Source organism: Apteryx mantelli, chromosome 1, assembly GCF_036417845.1.
Source record: "Apteryx mantelli isolate bAptMan1 chromosome 1, bAptMan1.hap1, whole genome shotgun sequence".
In the NCBI taxonomy this organism is placed as follows: domain Eukaryota; kingdom Metazoa; phylum Chordata; class Aves; order Apterygiformes; family Apterygidae; genus Apteryx; species Apteryx mantelli.
Window position 1 is genome coordinate 197,751,644 of NC_089978.1, and position 18,955 is coordinate 197,770,598.

General features: G+C 38.9%; 1 protein-coding gene across 3 annotated transcripts in view; it reads right to left on the reverse strand.

The window, feature by feature from the left end:
- Positions 1-18,955, reverse strand: part of ATP6AP1 (ATPase H+ transporting accessory protein 1) — a 65,286-nt gene that overhangs the window by 20,728 nt on the left and 25,603 nt on the right. For all 3 annotated transcript variants that reach the window (XM_067315443.1, XM_013956482.2, XM_013956481.2), the window contains exon 8: positions 17,195-17,280. In XM_067315443.1, the coding sequence (XP_067171544.1) occupies positions 17,195-17,280 (86 nt within the window). The remainder of the gene's footprint in view (positions 1-17,194; positions 17,281-18,955) is intronic.

Consider the following 18,955-nt stretch of genomic DNA (forward strand, 5'->3'; position numbering starts at 1 on the left):
TGGCAACAGGGTTTTGGTTTCGATGACCATGGGACCCTGTTTGAAGATCGACAACTGATGGCGAGAGATGGGATCCACCTCACTAAGTGGGGCACAAGTTTCTTTGCCAACAGGTTGGCCAACCTGGTAAGGAGGGCTTTAAACTAGGTATGATGGGGGAAGGGGAGAGTTATAGTGCCAGGGTAGCTGGCAAAAGACTGCTCAAGTCGGGATGCCTCCAGCAGGTGAAGGCAGCCAGGGAAGTGCTCATGGGATGTGGCTATGGAGGATCCTCTTGTATCCCTCCTGGGAAACCTGCAAGCTCGATCACCTCTCTGAAATACCTGTACACCAATGCACGCAGCTTGGGGAACAAACAGGAAGAACTAGAGATCAGTGTGCGGTCGCAGGGCCATGATCTCATTGCCATTACAGAGACATGGTGGGATAGCTCGCATGACTGGAGTGCTGTCATGGATGGCCACATGCTTTTTAGGAAAGACAGGCCAGGAAAGTGAGGTGGTGGAGTTGCTCTTTATGTGAGAGAGCAACTGGAACGTATTGAGCTGTGCCTAGGGGTGGATGAAGAGCAAGTCGAGAGCTTATGGGTAAGGATTAAAGGGCAGGCTAGCATGGGTGACACTGTTGTGGGTGTTTACTACAGGCCACCTGATCAGGAAGAGGAAGTCGATGAGGCCTTCTACAGACAGCTGGAAGTAGCCTCACAGTCCCAGGCCCTGGTTCTCATGGGGGACTTCAGCCACCCTGATATCTGCTGGAAAGACAACACAGCTAGGCACAAACAGTCCTGGAGGTTCCTGCAGAGCATTGGTGACAACTTCTTGACACAGGTGGTGGAGGAGCCAACAAGGAGAAGTGTGCTGCTGGACCTTGTACTAACAAACAAAGAAGGACTGGTGGAAGATGTGAAGGTCGGGGGCAGCCTTGGCTGCAGTGACCATGAGATGGTGGAGTTCAGGATCCTGCGAGGAGGAGGCAGGGCACTAAGCAGGATCGCAACCCTGGAGTTTAGGAGAGCAAGCTTTGGCCTCTTCAGGGACCTACTTGGAGGAATCCCATGGGTTAGGGCCCTAGAAGGAAGGGGCATTCAAGAGAGCTGGTTAATATTCAAGCATCACTTCCTCCAGGCTCAAGAGCGGTGCATCCCTATGAGTAGGAAGTCAAGCAAAGGAGGCAGGAGACCTGCATGGATGAGCAAGGAGCTCCTGGCAAAACTCAGCCAGAAGAAGGAAGTATACAGAAAGTGGAAAGGGGGACAGGCCACTTGGGAGGAATATAGGAACGTTGTCAGAGCACGCAGGGATGCAACGAGGAAGGCTAAGGCCTGTTTGGAATTAAATCTGGCTAGAGATGTCAAGGACAACAAGAAGGGCTTCTTCAAATACATCAGTAGCAAGAGGAAGACTAGGGAAAATGTGGGCCCTTTGCTGAATGGGGTGGGTGCCCTGGTGACGAAGGATGCAGAGAAGGCAGAGTTACTGAATGCCGCCTTTGCTTCAGTCTTTACTGCTCAGGCCAGCCCTCAGGAACCCCAGACCCTGGAGGCAAGAGAGAAAGTCTGGAGGAAGGAAGACTTTCCCTTGGTCAAGGAGGATGGGGTTAGAGATCATTTAGGCAAACTTGACACCCACAAATCCATGAGCCCCGATGGGATGCACCCACGAGTGCTGAGGGAGCTGGCGGACATTATTGCTAAGCCACTCTCCATCATCTTTGAAAGGTCATGGAGGACAGGAGAGGTGCCTGAAGACTGGGAGAAAGCCAATGTCACCCCAGTCTTCAAAAAGGGCAAGAAGGAGGACCCAGGGAACTACAGGCCAGTCAGCCTCACCTCCATCCCTGGAAAGGTGATGGAGCAGCTCATCCTGGAGGCCATCTCCAAGCATGTGGAGGACAAGAAGGTGATCAGGAGTAGTCAGCATGGCTTCACCAAGGGGAAATCATGCCTAACCAATCTGATAGCCTTCTAGGATGGAATGACTGGCTGGGTAGATGAGGGGAGAGCAGTGGATGTTGTCTACCTTGACTTCAGCAAGGCTTTTGACACTGTCTCCCATGACATCCTCATAGACAAGCTCAGGAAGTGTGGGTTAGATGAGTGGACAGTGAGGTGGATTGAGAACTGGCTGAATGGCAGAGCTCAGAGAGTTGTGATCAGAGGCGCAAAGTCTAGTTGGAGGCCTGTAGCTAGCAGTGTCCCCCAGGGGTCAGTACTGGGTCCAGTCTTGTTCAACTTCTTCATCAATGACCTGGATGAAGGGACAGAGCGCACCCTCAGCAAGTTTGCTGACGGTACAAAACTGGGAGGAGTGGCCAATACCCCAGAAGGCTGTGCTGCCATTCAGAGAGACCTGGCCAGGCTGGAGAGGTGGGTGGAGAGGAACCTCCTGAAGTTCAACAAAGGCAAGTGCAGGGTCCTGCACCTGGGGAGGAATAACCCCAGTCACCAGTACAGGTTGGGGGTTGACCTGCAGGAAAGCAGCTCTGCGGAGAAGGACCTGGGAGTGCTGGTGGACACCAAGTTAAGCATGAGGCAGCAATGTGCCCTTGTGGCCAAGAAGGCCAATGGTATCCTGGGGTGCACCAGGAAGAGTGTTGCCAGCAGGTGGAGGGAGGTGATTCTCCCCCTCTACTCAGCCCTGGTGAGGCCACATCTGTAGTGCTGTGTCCAGTTCTGGGCTCCCCAGCACAAGAGGGATGTGGCACTACTGGAACAAGTCCAGCAAAGGGCTACAAAGATGATTAGGGGACTGGAGCATCTCTCTTATGAGGAAAGACTGAGAGAGCTGGGCCTCTTTAGCCTGGAGAAGAGAAGGCTGAGAGGAGATCTTATCAATGTGTACAAGTATCTGAAGGGAGGGTGTCGAGAGGATGAGACCAGACTCTTTTCAGTGGTGCCCAGCGACAGGACGCGAGGCAACAAGCATACACTGAAACACAGACAGTTCCATCTGAACATGAGGAAATACTTTTTCACTGTGAGGGTGACAGAGCACTGGAACAGGTTGCCCAAAGAGGTGGTGGAGTCTCCTTCTCTGGAGATATTCAAAACCCGCCTGGATGCAATCCTGTGCAATGTGCTCTAGGTGACCCTGCTTGAGCAGGGGTGTTGGACTAGATGATCTCCAGAGGTCCCTTCCAACCTCAGCGATTCTGTGATTCTGTGATTCAGTTGGTATTGAATCATTAGAACACTGTTTGTTAGCACACTGAAGTGAATTATATGTTATTTTGCACTTTTGTAAAGCAGCTGTAAGTCTGACCAACACATTGGAATAAATATCAGTAGCATGTCATTTTGCCCAGTGGAATTCTTGGCCTCTTTTCCCTTCTTTATTAATATTCTAATAAGCCACTATTCCCATCTTGCTTCTGTAATCTGGACGTATCATTCTAGGTAAAACATTTTTTTTTCAAGTAAATGTGTTAGAGGGAAAGAGGGAGAAAAAAAGAATGCAGAGAAATGAGGTACATCATGTCATTAGCAATCATTTATTAAGAATGATTACTAGCGCTGTAGTACCCTGTAGGATATATGGCCAAGATTACTAGCTGACATTATTATCGGATTGCTCCCTTGCCCAATGACACATACTTCTATCAGCAAGCAAAACGACTCAGGAACTGTGACACTCAGCCCCTGCTTGGCATTCTACATTTCATCTCCCAGAATTTTTCACAGAAGTGAGTCTGGGACACTTGTGTTAGAATCAAAATATAAGTTCCACTGAGATAATGATAGTCTCTTTTTTAATTCATAGTGATTTGTGGAGACTACTCAAGTCATCAGAAAGCATTTGGAGATCTTTGCTTAGAAAAGCCAATAAAACAGCAATGTTTATTATATATGGCTACAGTTTAGTGGGCTGTATAAATGTGATCTGTGGTGTTAGCCTATATATTTATGTGTAGGAGTGTTTCTTCACAGTTGGGTCCTTTTGCAACACTAAGCTGTATAACAGAACTCTTAACTTTGGTTTACAGAGAATGTGACTACTCTGTGCAATTGAATATGGTGTAAAGGCAAGTGAGCAAGAGGGACCACGTGAGGGTCAGAATCCAGAGCAGAGGAGCTGTGCTGCTGTGATGAGCTAATCATTCCTCTGAAAAGGTCTTAACATGATGCAGGGGATTTTTGCATATATGGGACATACAGGCATGTCCACAAATGCCACAATAGTCCCAATTTTCTGAAGAAAATTATGATATTTCCTTCTATTTTCTCACTGCAACTTTTAACTGATGTTTATACCAAACTTTTTCAGCTAACTTCAGGAAGAGCAGGAACTAGTCTATTAAAAGATCTTGATTTTAGAAAGTAAAACATAATATTTGTAAGTTGGAATAGCAGTGGGAGGACCTGCTACCCTTCAAATTCTCCAACTTGAATTTCACTTAGGACAAATACCCCAAATACAATTATTCTAATGAAAAAAATGTTTTGGTTGTTTGCCAGATTTTTAAAACTCATTTGCATCCTTTAGTTAATCAGATTTTCTAAATTAATATTAAAAAAAATTGAATTAAGAGTTTACATTGTAAAAAAGAACTGCCTCTGAAAGGAATATACCAGATGCATCATTCAGAAAGTATTTCCTGATGCCAGTCTCCCCAGTTTTAACACTAGATTTTGGGCCCTGTTTCAGACAATTCTGCCATGATGATAATGGGAGCTTCACATATTTTACATCATTTTTAGATTACTAAGGGGAATACCCACTCCAACTGGCTGTTTTCCCCACTTCCTTATGTCTTTATGTGGAATCCAGGTTGCCATGAGAGACATGAAAAAGGATGAGGAACCTTTTCTGCTGTAAGGAAAAACAGATATGTAGTGATGGTGGGCTGAGGTTAGATAGGGGTCTGGTGGGTTACATAACTGGCATATGCAGGCCGGGTCCAAAATGCATTATTCACAGTGCTGGGAGAGTTGCCAGCGCTGTTTGTCCCAGACACAGACTAGTCACTGGAGAATTAAAAATCTGAATCCATAAAAATCCCCCTCCCCATATTTAATATTTTAATCCTCCAGCACTTTGGGGGACTAATCTGCAAAACTGGAGGGCCTTCCTCCCAATTCTTTTTAACTTAAATAAAGAAGGGATGAACAGTATTACCTGTTACACTTAAAATTTAGTACATTAATAATTTAAGGAAAGTAATTTGGAAATTTAAAAAGTTACACATCATTCTTACAGTTCCTTGGGTCTTTCTGTAGTAAATGATGGTTTACTAGTATGTTATTCAGAACCCACTGGTCAGATTCTCTCCATAAAAATAGTGTTCAATGAGACAATGCCATTCTTTGCTTTCAGTATCTCCATTTCTGACAACTCTTTCAGGGAAAACAGAGAATAGTAGACACTAAAGGAACTTGTGAGGGGAATTTGGCTCTATCCTTCTAGCTTGAATCACAAGGCAAATGCCAATAATACTGGCAAACTGGATTTCCTGGATAGGGAAGGTTAATTAAAACAAGCATTTTTTTTTTCAATTAAAAAAAACCCTTCTACTCTGCTTTGTTGCACACAGTAATCCACTTAATTTTTATGACAGCAGTGTATGTAAGCTAGAATGTATATATATAAATGAAAACCACATCAGAAAGTCTAGACAAAGTTAATCTTAGAACTAACATCAAATACCTTTTGGAAGGAGATTACCACTGTTTCTTTCTTCTTGGTAAACATTTTTCCCCTTCCAGGTTTGTATCAAAATAGCCATGTTTACACTGAAGCTTAGTTAACCCTTCCAGACACATCTCAGTCAATGTCATCAATCTCAGTTTAATAATTTGCTTCCTCTCCTGTGAGTTTCTAACCTGCCAATTCAAACAAAGTGAGTCCAAAATATACAGCCCTTGCCAGCAGTTGGATGGAACTGCCACTCCTGTGACCTGTAATTATTGACCCTTGTCATGATACTTTGACATTAAACTCTGGAAATCTTAATCTTATCAGTGAGCGGGATTAGAAAACCAGATTTATTTTCCCATACCTGTGAGATTGATTGTATCCACAACTTGATGCCGATTGCTGTTCTTACCCCATAGCCAAGCTTCTCTTGCCAGGTAATGGGCAAGCCTGACTTGGGGTGGATTCAACCACAAGCAATTGCTCCTGCTGGCAGCACACACCCTGACAAAAATTTTGTAGCAATAGCAAGGAAGATTGTTAAGGTCACAAAGAAAGCTTATACTGGGGAGAAGGAAGGAGTTTTCAACAGTAAGGAGGTAAAGTGGAACTTAAGATTCACCTTGCAAGAGTTCTGCTCAATCAAAAGGCAAGAAATCCTCCTTATCCTACAGGGTATTGCCAGTGATTTGGCTGAAAGTGCCAGAGGCAGAGATATCTAGGTGCTAGAATACTTGAGGTTTAACTTACATACTGTAGTGCACTAAAATGTATACTGATGCTGTTTAAATTTATGACTTATTAAATATTTATCTGTGAAGTCACTCAATCATTTGAGTTAAAACAGAAATCCTACACATAGAACAACTACAGCTGCAATGCTGCATTAAAATGGTAAACATTGAGGCTTTTATGGATGATGAGGACAAAACAAGGACAAAATATGGCATGTAATATCAAATTTGATGTCAGGCATCACTTTATAGTTTAACTTGTAAGTCTGGATTTTACAGTAATGATTCAAACAAGTTACATAAGAGGCCTGTGACATTTTGTCAGGAAAAGGATGGGTTTCTTGCCATATTTACTGAGGGTGTGTCTACTAGTGACAGTAAGGATATATGTCACACTACAGCCCCATATTAGAGATTCCCATGCTAGTTTGGAGTCAGCTTGTAAGCCTACATGAATCAATACAGTACTATGATACTAGGCTGGATCCCAGAAGGCATAGAGTCTTGTCAACCTGGTGCCGGGCTAATTTGCCTCTTCTCTTGCAGCATCCCAGGCTCTCAGAAGGGCTAATAGTCTGGGGGCCCACCTGGCAAGTTGTGGAGCCCTCTTTCTATTGCCTCTGGTTCTGCAGCAGTTTGGCTGCTGCTAACTCAGGTGACTGTACAGCATTGCACTGCTCTGAGTTAAGGGATCTGCCTGTACAGGGCTAATTTCCCCAAAAGATACTAGCTCCATGCATTTCTGTAATCAGCTGATTTTCTAATTTGACAACTTTCTGAGCCAAAATGGTAAAAGATACCATATATTTTCTGAATGAAATCTTATAGAATTTAAACTTGTCAGCTGCAAGGGATGGGGTAATACGGTCCTTGGGAAGAACAAGAATCTGCATTTTAATATGCAAGCACTTCAGTAACAATCTGTCAACACTATAATAGCACCCTGGCCTAGTTCTTAGCTTTGTCTGCTGAAGTTCTAGTGTGCAATCCTTACAAAAAATTGTGAATAGCTTGCATGCAAGTCCAGGTTATTAGATTTTTATGGAAAAGCCTGTAGTATTTAATAATGGTAACTTTTAGAGAGAACATTTCAGTAGAACTACCCATCACTACAACAAGGATATATTTCTCTGTTAAAGTCTATAAAGATGTTTGAAAATTACACAAAAGATTATCATTCTCTATTCTAATTTTAGAGGCATGTATGCTGTATTTATGAATGTAATGGCTGCATATGCACAGTAGCAATGTATGAATAACAATGGCACCTTTTTCCTGCTGCATATGGCAGCAATTCATTAGCTGATGGCTTTGAATAAGGGTATAATACGTCAGTGGATCTCAGCCAGGATAACAGAAAGTAGAGAAAAGTACAACTATTACATGCACAAATATGGTAGATCTAGAACTTCCCCCAAAAACGTCTTCCTACCAGAAAATATTGAATTTTTAAAATAGAAAATTTCTGCGGGACTATATAAAATGACTGAATTATTTTCTAAAGTAAAAATAAAGCTATAATATAGAATAGCAGCTGAAACTAAAATCAAATAATGCCAATTTCTTCTAATTGGTCTTAACTGTGTTACAGAATGGATGCACTAAAACTTAGATGTTTATTATACTGCCTCTAACCCTTAGATCACACATACACTTCCCAGGATCAGAATACTCCTAAAGAATCTGTATTTTACTGATGATTGGCAAATTTTTATGTCATATGGTGGTAAAGTGTGTCTTTGTTCCTCTCATAGCTATTTCTTTAGCACAGATGACAGAGACTGAATGAGAAATCAAATGGTGAAGGATTTAAACGCTTTTGCCAGTCCATGGGGCAACCGTGTGGTTGCAACAGAAGGATCTTTTTCCAGCTTTGTTTATTTAATTCATACAATGAAAAAGAAGACAAGAAAGTACTGCAGCTAGGTGCTTAGGGCGAGGCTGTTCTGACCACATGCACGAGCTATCCAGCCAGAGTACAGAGATCTTTGCATTTCATCCCTAGGATGAGGAAGAAACATGTATGCTGTGACCCTCTGCATGGGTGAGATTGTTTCCTGTTTCTAACCCCTTGTTTCTCCAAAACAGGAACAGGCATCCATCTCTTAGGTAGAAGGGATTCAGAGGTCCCAGAGGCAGCTTACGGATCCTTACTTACAGGGATCTTGAAAGATCCAATCCATTTCATTACACTGAAAATAAGGAAAATTGGACCAGGCTTGGGACACCACATACCTGATTTCCAGCTGACCAGTCATTTTTTATTATGGTTATCCTGACTGCCAACAGAACAGTGATTTATGTACAGCAATTCAGTGTGGCCATAATTTTCATATTTCAAAAGCTGCAATCCTACAGCAACCTAATAAGCAACAATGAAGAGGAAAGTCCATAAGCTTCCTTTACTGGAGCTTTCTTTATTCTGTTGGCTGCCTCTTCTGGCTCATGGCCTTTAGTTAAAAAAGTTACATATTACCATTTACATTCCTATCACAGAGAAATGCTATGTCAATATCCCAACTTTCCAGTTCCAAATTAAGACATAAGACTAGCGAAACTGTGTCAGACCAAAGGTCCATCTAGCTATAAGCTCACTGTCACTGCTACTGACAGTGACTAGCAGAATAAAAATAAGAAAAGGGTAAATAAAAAGGATATTTGTCCCAGAATACCCCCTTTCATTCCTGTAATCTTTGGGTTAGAGACCTTCAGAGCTGAACGTTGTATTCAAATGAACATATGTAATAGCCTCTGATATATCCTTCTTCCACCAGTTGACCAAATCAGTGAAGTTCGTGTACTTTTATCATCCAAAACTGTGTAAAGCAAAAAATAGTTAATTTTATTTGTTTCAAGGAATTTGGTGCTCTTGGGTTCCTGTGTTATGACCTGTAAGTGGTCATAATAGTGAACAGCAGCCAGAAACAGTGAATAATTATTTGCCATTTAGCCTGTCCATGCTACTGGAGTTTTTATTTATCGCTTAATTTATTATTTCCCTCTTTCATCCTGTCATTCTACTGTATCCCTTTGTGGATGGGGAGGCCAAAATCGCACACAGTACTCCAGTTGCAGATTTGCAGTCACTAGGGACTTCATAGTGAAAAAACTGAAGCTTTCGGTTTTGCCCTTTTCCTTTCCAAATAATTAGTAACATTTTGCTTGCTATTCATCCTGCTCTGGAGTGCTGTGATGTTCCAAGAAATCTACCCACAGTCACACCATAATCTCTTTTCTGAGAAGTAACAGCCACTCATTACAATGTAATATGCATATTTAAGGTTCTCCTTACGTGTGTCGCTTTCCATTATGTTGAATTTCATCTGCCATTTTATCACCCAGTAACTCAGTGTTGTGAGTTGTTTCTCCAGCTTGTCAGTAATCAGCAAACTATAGTACCTTTAGACTTCAGCCCCTTTTCCATACTACTAATGATTGTGCTGAACAGCACATGTATGAACATAAATCGCCATGGAATTTCACTAGTAATTACACTGCACTGTAAAAATTGATCCTTTATTTTTATTCTCTGTTTCCTATCTTTAATTTTTTTATTTATGCACAAAAATAATTCCACCTCTTACCCAATAAGAAAATTTATTTCTTTAGTAGTTTTTAGTAAGGTATGCTGTCAAAACCTTAAAAAATGTAATCAGACTGTAGCAACGGGATCATTTTTACCCACATATTTTATGACTCTCTGTTATAAAAAAGAACACTGTCTGTCAGCTCAAAGTACACTGAAGCTATGTTATATTTTCTCCATCTATCTACATTTTTTCTACTTTAGTTTTAACCAATTTGGCTAGTATGACTTCCTGGTTGTATTTCTCCAGAAATATGCGGCCTCTTTTCAAACCTTTTGTCACACTCGCCACCTATTACTCCTCTGGGCTTAAGGACAAATTAATGTATAAAATATTTGCATATATATTTTATATATATAAATAAAATAATTTGTAAGTTATACATTATACATTATAAATCATGAAAATTGATAGTTTTACAATTTCTTATTTTATTTTCGTTAAAACTCTTAGGTGAAAATTATGTGCTTTTGGTGATACGTTACTATTCATTTTATTGATTTGTTCTGAAATGTCTTCTACTACCATCTCAGTAACAGCAAAAGTTTTTGAAGCTTGATGATTACTAAGAAAGTAATTGATGTGAGAACTTCTCTATGTTCCACCACAGAGAACATCAGTGCACAGATTCAATTGGTTTTGTGTTGTCACATATCTTTCTGAGTTCTTTTTGATTAGATCCAATGCTCTGTTAAAGACTCCCTGTCTAATGTGTTTTTCATTATTTTTTATGTCTTTTGCACATTATTGCTCAGAATCTCTTTAGTCTGCCTTGTGATTTTGCACTTAACTTGCAAGAATTTACATTCTTTTTTTTTTTTTTAATGTGTACAGGACTTTGATTTTTTGAAGCATGCCTTTTTTACTTCTATTAGCCTCACCACTTTCACTCTGTTGTTTACCATGCAAGAGTTTGGGAGGTTTCCTTAGGGGTAGGATTGAAGAAGTGGTCTTTCAAACACAGATTTACATATAGTTTGAGCTTTTAATATATTCTCTTTAAACGGTTTCTACTCTATTTACAAATGTTTTACTCTTTTAGCTGATGATTTTAATTTCCTTTCTACAAGATTGGTTTTCTGTATAGTTCTTTTTAAAAATTAAATGTTTCTATGGTGGATATTCTGGACTTCTTCCTTCCTTTATGATTAAGTACCCAATGGTCACTATTACAGAATGAGTACTGACCTCGATCTTGAACAGGTCCTGGATACTGTTCATAATTAAAAGCTGCTTCTTCTCTTGTAGGATTTCTGAGAAGTTGTTCCAACACTCATTCACTTAGAATCTCAAAACATAACCTCTGCATGATATTCTGCCATGACCTTTATGAAGTCTCTCTCTAAGAAATATTATGCTTGTTTTCTTTGCAGCCTCTTGCCTCCTGTAGCATTTCAGAGAGCAGTCACTATTTCATTTGTGTGAATACAGTACAATGCAAAAGCTTTTCTATTTAGACATGTAGGTAGAATTCTCTTGACTAAACTTTAAATGTCTACAATACAAGTGTCTTCTTGTCTGCTTGTGTTTAGGCTACTGGTCAGTTAAGTCAGTCAACATAATAGAGTTTAGAGGACAATTCACCAAATCACAGGTACATGTCTATGTATCTTTAGGTTAAAGTCAGATCATTTGGATGCTCTGTACAGTCTCAGTCTTCCAAGACTCTCTGGTAATTCCTCGAATAGCTATCTTTCTCACCCTGAATCCAAATTACCTTTAAGATACAGCAGCACTCCTTTACTGATCTATTCTGTTATTCTTATATAATTATTTTCCTGGTATTTTCCTTCCAGAAAGTTTTTAACATGCCTGTTATATTAATATCCTTCTTTACAGTTAGGCATTCTATATATTCTATCTTATTTTTAGGTTTATACCTTAATTTTGATCTGACTGATGTCTGTCTACATATAAATGTATATTTAAGAATATTCTTTTCAGTTTTTATATCTGCATTTTATCAATTTCTGTCTTTTCTTTTTTTCTAAGACAGAGCTTTTACAAACTTTCACCTGTATCTCTTCTCACCTCCACCACCCTGTCAGCTTTCCTGGTCTTTAGTTTTAAACTCTCTTGTAAGTCTCCAATTTGGTTTATATGGAACCCTATACAAAGAGGCTCCAGCTATGCAAGCAACTGAAGATTTAAAAAAATTCTTCTGACCAAATAAAAATAAATAGTTTAGTTCTGTTTTTCCCTCCATTTCCCAGGGATGTCAATAAGCACATATAAAACATAAATACAAAGCAAACAATAAACTTACCAAAATGTTTAAGTTAAGTGAATCTTAATGTCTTTGTCTAGAAAAGAGTAGTGCAAAGTCTAGGGTTAAAGGTAAAACATTAGCTTGTAGTTATTTCCCTGAATTCCACACTAATACATGGAATGAATCATAGAGAATTGCTAGCAAGCATTTCTCACCTCCTCAAAATTCAGTTTCCAAGATAATTTGACTATTATGTTCTTTTTTTTTTCCCCTCTGGAGTGACATGCAACTGGCTTCAACCAGCCTCAAGCAGTTCTTTTGTAATTATTTAAAATGACTCTAGCTCTAATCAGTAGAAAAAACTAAGTTAGCTGGGAAATAATTAAGTGCATATTCCTCACCTACAAGTTAAAGTTTATTTTTTATTATAATGGAACTCTTCAAGCTGGAGGGAGAAGATGAAAGGATGAGCAATTCCAATGGTTTCTTCTTGTAGTTTGGAAGCACTGATGCCTTATTATACTATATCAAACTATAATTGCTCCTTCAAATGTGAAGAATACAAGAGTAAATTAATAAGGAAATTCTCATACTCAGGGATGCATGAGGACACCCACCCTACAACTCCAATTCTAGCAAATGGCATTATAACCATTTTGCTAAGATCTGATTCATGGGAAAGTTTCCATTATAATGTCTGATTATCTTAAACAGTTAAAAACATCCCCTTAATCAGAAGTTCATATAATTCAGGATGCTGGGCTCTGAGTGGGACCAAAGATTCAACAAAAAGGTCCAAAAGAAGCTACCTGAAGTAGGCAGCTTGAAAAATGAAGAATGAAGCAGTCAAAAGCCCAGTGTAGTTGAAATTATCTGGAAATGTGAAGGCAGAGGAGAAGGTTTAAAGAGCACTTCAAAACGCATCTGTAAAAAGTGGAGTCAGAAAAATGAATATCAACTGGGAGGTGGCCATAAATCTCCTTTTGGCAATATGTGCTTCTTCTGCATGGTGATTTTAACAGCATTCAGCTAAACCAGGAAAAGACACCAACTATAAAACTGCCTTGGAGAAGTTTGAGGAGTAAACTTGTAAAAATGTGACATGGACACTAAGAGAACCTGAAGCGTGGGAAACACAATGAGATTTATGATTGAGTCAAGGCATGTCAATCTTTCAGTCACTGCAGCCTTTTTAACCTTTCCAAAGGGAGATTTATGATGCAGTCTTACAATGACACAGGCGAAATTATGCATTACAACCACAAACCAAAACTAACTAGCCCCATGCTCAAGTAGGAGGGGTGACTTCGATCACAGTCTCCAGGAACACAAAAACTCATATATTCCTGAGAACTCAATGTTAGCTGAAACTGATCATAGTCCATTTATGAGTGGTGTGAGGAGCTTGTAAGCATTCACCAGACAACATAGAAGTTATTTCCTCAACAACTAATGCGAGTGAGATCTGGCTGGTGACAAAACGGCAGAGTAGACTCACATAACATCCTTTGGTTAGACTGAATCCTTGTTCTTCATATCTGCCTGCCCTACAAGGCTTTGGGAGTTCCAGAACACGAGCAGATGCTCTGCTCAGAGAGGAGGCAGCAGGGCATGGTAGCTTGGGCCAGTGCCTCTCCTTGTCTTGTTCATTAGAGCTGAGAGCACTCCTTCATCCCCAGGGTCTCAGGGGACTGAGTAAGACAGTAAATGTTGCCTCTGAAAGGAAAACTACTTCCAGATGCAAGAGTGAAACAAGGATTGAAGAATGTTTTGATTCTCCTAAAGAAAAAAGCTATCAAATGAGTTTCAAGGAGTAAAAGGTCTTGGTAAGAGATTCCTCAAGTCTTGGGAGGAATTACAAAACTTCCTCAAGTTTTTTTTAATAGACAGAAAGATGAGAAATGTTGAGTAAGAGTTGCCTGACTATATGTAGAGAGCTGATCTAAGCATGTGGACTGCCTTTATGGTTTTCAGAGAGAAATCAGATTACATAGGGTGAGTTTTGTCTCATCCTGCAGCAGACAACTACAAAATAGGTCAGAGGAGTCACACCCGAAAAACACCTATTTCTCTCCATTGATTGTAAGGAGAGCCTTAGTTGATGACTTCAGATGTAGACATTTATATTTCAGATGTCCAAAATTAGCTGACACAAATCACTCTCTCAGTGTCAGAGCAACTCAGCCAGACCACAAAGGCAAAGAGCCGTAAGAATTGGCAATTGCCTTGTTGGAGGAAGGCAGCTCTTTTATGACAGAATGCGATATTCAGAGGAATCATCAACTGGTTCGTGAAACCATTTCATGTAGGTCAGCAAATACCCTCTTTTTCAGGGTCTTAACATTCTGTCTACCAACTTCAAATCTTGACACTGGAGCAGAACAGGAACTAGCCTGAATAAATCTCCATCTTGCACTGCAGTTATTAACTGATAACTATTATAACCTAAAGGGATCTCTGTGGCTACACTGACTAAACTAAATAGCTCTTCCTCAACAAGTTAGAAAAGGGACTCCATCACAGGAGAGTTTGTCTTCCTATCCCATTAATTCACTTTCTGAGGCAAATTCCAGTCTGAAATCTTGTTCAATATATGCATTTCTCACAGCTGTTTTTCTCTCTTTGAGACAACAGAAAGATGAATGGATATAACAAGAAGATGCTCTGAAGTCATTAACTGTCCATCAGCAAGAAGGTAGAGCTATCCAGAGAGAAATAACCTCTTAGCTCTAGTGTCTGGGAGCTTCATTGCATAAAATGAATTTACCTGATCAGAAGGAGCTGTCCTTTTTTGAAAAAGAGTGTCATGTTTAAAGCTCATTTCCTTCATCAGTGGGAAAAAAGCCACTTAGTAAATGCAAATCTTTCATACTGAGTAGCTTCAAATGTACTGAGTAATGTAAAATCTTTTCCCATATGATCAGTCTTTACTTCCCATATATAATGATCTTCTTGGTTATCACTGAGGAGTGACCCTGTAACTCCTAGATCATAGAATATAGTCTTTATAGCTTAAGCAGAAGGAATCTGTGCTTTAGCTTATGGTTACAAAACAGTTCACATCTTCAGTAGTTCAAGCACAGGGAAAGATATGCAATACACACCGAGAAGAGGTTATATGTAAATGTACAGGCAGATCAACCCTCAAAGGTAGTTTTCATTTTGCCACTCCTAGCTCTGTACAGAAGCTGATAACCTTAAATGTGCTGCAGTAACTTAAAATTATTGTGAAAAAAAAAGTCAAGTGGTTTTATATGGGCTTGAACTTAAAGAATTAAGAAAATTTTAAAATAGATTAGTTTTTAAAATGCAGAATATTTTAAAATAAATTGCTTTAATTATTTAAAAGTGTTCCAGTTTCTCAAACTAAGTTACTTTAATTTAAAAAGCCTGTTGAAATATGTATGGATTTTAAAATTCAACAGACTTTTAAAATTGCTACAAAAATTCCTGCTCTTGACTCCAATTCTTTCATTAATTAAAAATATTTTTCATTCCGATAGTTCCAAATGCACATTTGCAGCTAAGAATGGCCATCTCCCTTTCATTTCAAACAGTAATGACCTGCAATAACTTTTTTGGGGGGTGGGGGGTGGGGGGTATCTTCATAAAAAATTAATGCTGTATTTATGAGAAAAGCAGGTCAGAACTCCTGGAGACTCAAGTCCTCTCCTTTACCACAAGAAATATACAGCACTGAGAATAGCAGTGTGAGCTTCCTTACACTCTGCCTTTGTACTCTAACTCTCATCTTGAAAACCCATCTCTGGAAATAAGATTTGTAAGGTAGATTATTGAAGAAAGTTCTTGTTTTCCTTCAGTAAAACTAGCCTTTTGCCTAGGGTCTGAAAGTGCCATTCTGATCACCTTGATGGATAGCCAGAGGTTCAAGATTCTACTTCCCTGCAAAAAGCCAGATCATTTCTGATTGAACACCTTTGAGAAAGCCATCCATTTTTCGTTTAAAGAAAACCTATAAACAGAAGTCAAGTTGACTTTTACTCTTCTTTTGATAACCTAAATAGGTTTCACTTCATACCCCTTTACAGTAAGTTTTCCAGGCCTTGAATTGTTCTTAACATTACCCTCCTGAAATCTCTCCATCTTTTCAAGATCCTGTCTGCAGTGCTCACACTCAAATTAAACAAAGAATTCCAGTAACAATTTTCCTGTTGCCTAGGACAAGGAAATTATAATTTTTGTATTCGCAGTTGACATTATTCTGAGTTTGGATTCAAAACTCAAATTAAATGAAGCATCATCTTGGCAGCTCAGATTTGTCATCCATTAGAACAGATAAGTTCCTTTCAAAGTCACTGCTTTTTAGGATATAGTCCATCCCTTCTATGACTCTCTTCAGCAGGAGCTGCATTCTATTTTCCTCAAGGCATGACTGTCTTCCATTTAATTGCATTAAAATATAAATATTGCTTGATTACAACCAGTATCTCATACAAAACAGATAATTCTGCATAAATAACATTTTCCTATTGCTACTTATTGCTAACATGATTTGATGTCATCTGTAAACAGTGTTCTGACTATCAGCAAGGGTGCAAATTATGAATTTTGGGTTCCAGTTGTAAATACTAAACATTGACTAAAAGGAATGAAACCATCAATTAATTTAAGCCTTCAGTTAATTAACAACATTCACTCTTCACTGGTCTGGTCTAGGCATGAATCAGCTACACCGAGAAAAGCCTGATAAGTCATCCAAGTCTCTACATAGAACATATTATACAACCATTAGAGTTAAATGGAAAAAAAATCTAACGCTACCTCACTTAGTAAGTTCTAAAGACAACTACAGATGTAGCAGATTTGTAGTCTCTTAGATTGTTAGACTTCAACTGTTATGTGATATAGCTATTGCACATGAAAATTCAAGCAATCATTTCTGGTCAAAACCTCATATAATATAGATTGCTTGGTTGTGTAATCTTGAAAATCATGTACAGCATTCCTCAGTAAATATTAAGTTGTTAGATGCCAAAAATTTGACAATTTTAGGCACTGAAGATTACTCACCCTTGAAGGTCTCACTGCAGCATAAATTACTGAAAAATGAATCCCTCGTTCCTGTAGACCCATGATCAGTCTTCCAATTATTTTATCTATAAAGAGAAACTTGTATAATTTAACAGACTCTGTCAGTTGAGCAAAATAAAATCCTACAGTCGTTGGATGTAACAAGCTAGATGTTTAAGCTTATTTAGTTTATTTATACAATTTAGGTGCTGGTACCATTTATATGACAACTTCTACAAACAGGCTAAGATATGTTCAGTGTCTTGAGAAATTCATAGTTCCAATCACACAAGACAAAGTAAACACATTACAGCAGTTCAGATAAAAGGGTGATTTTGAAGCCAACAAGTAAGTACAGTAGAAAAATACCTAAAAGACTGAACTTTTTAAAATTAAAAGCAGGAGCAGGAGAAATCAATTAACAGATGGGAGCAGCATGCATGTACTGTTTGTCAAATGACCAGTTAATAAATAATAATGCTGAAGTGGTATTAGTCTGTGAATTACAAAGTACACAGAACAAATGATCACTGAGAAACATAACTCCAAAGACTGGTAGACACAGGTAAAGACAGGTAAAGCCTGCTTCTGTACCCTCCACAGGATATGGAAAATGTTGCTATTGACTACAATGGAGGTCAAAGTAAAACTATGCTGGAATATTTCTGAAAAATGAAGGAAAAGTCAAGTCGGGAAGCAAAGGGTTGCAGCGTGGCTTTTATATTTAGAAGAACTACAGAAAATCCCTGAGTTTCCAACCCTTTTCTCTTGCCAGACTTTTACTAGAATTTTCAATAAGGTCCAAAGAACTCTCTACAAAAGATTCTCTTTTAGTTCTGCAACCACAGGTAGTTATGACAAATACTTATGCTTCATAAATGTTTTCAAGCTGTATGCAGAAATATTAAGATACACTTACAATAAGGATAGTTGTGCATCAAGAATGATTATTAGTGTTGTCATGGGGACTGATAAAGAAATAAGCCAGCAGACTAACATTTACTTTATCAGTGTCTTTCCACTTCTCATCCACAAAATATTCTAATGAATGGATATTTTTCAACCCAGACAAACAGGCTGTTCAGATTTCAAGGGTATACTTTACAACAATTGTATTTCATTTTCTTGTATTAGTAGCAGATCTTATTTTATTACCCTTTTTAACCCGTTACACTTATAGCAATTATGGTCTCCTGACCAAGAAAGATGCTTAATTTTTGTGAAAGTGCAAGTATTTTTTTTTCTGTAGTGTTTTTACCAAATTGATTTCCTCATTTTAGTCAAGAATCACAGCTATGTAAAGTTCTTTTTTAAAAAGTTATTATTAAAAGTGTCTGCTATGAGAAACAGAGACTTGCTCAGAAAACAACTGCTTATGCATTACTAGTGTAATTATTTTGGGAGTAAGGGTCTAAGAAATTACATAATGTAAATTTTATGTCCCATATGCACAGAGAGCAACTTATTTTTAAAAATATCAGGATCCTCAGTTAAAATTTGTGGAAGGAATAGTACTACATAGGTAAATGCATAGGTTTTATCTGTTTTTCCTTTCATTGAAACAACTGATTGCATTCTGAAATCACACATTATTTCCATTTCACTTCAATAATGAGTTATGTGTAACTATAGTTACCAGTAAAATCTTAACTCTTGCCTTTCAGAACATTCTAGAGGCGATGCATTCATTCAGAGAAGCTGCTGCAAGTGTATTTATGACCATAAAGTTGATATAGATCTTCATTTACCTGTGACCAAAAC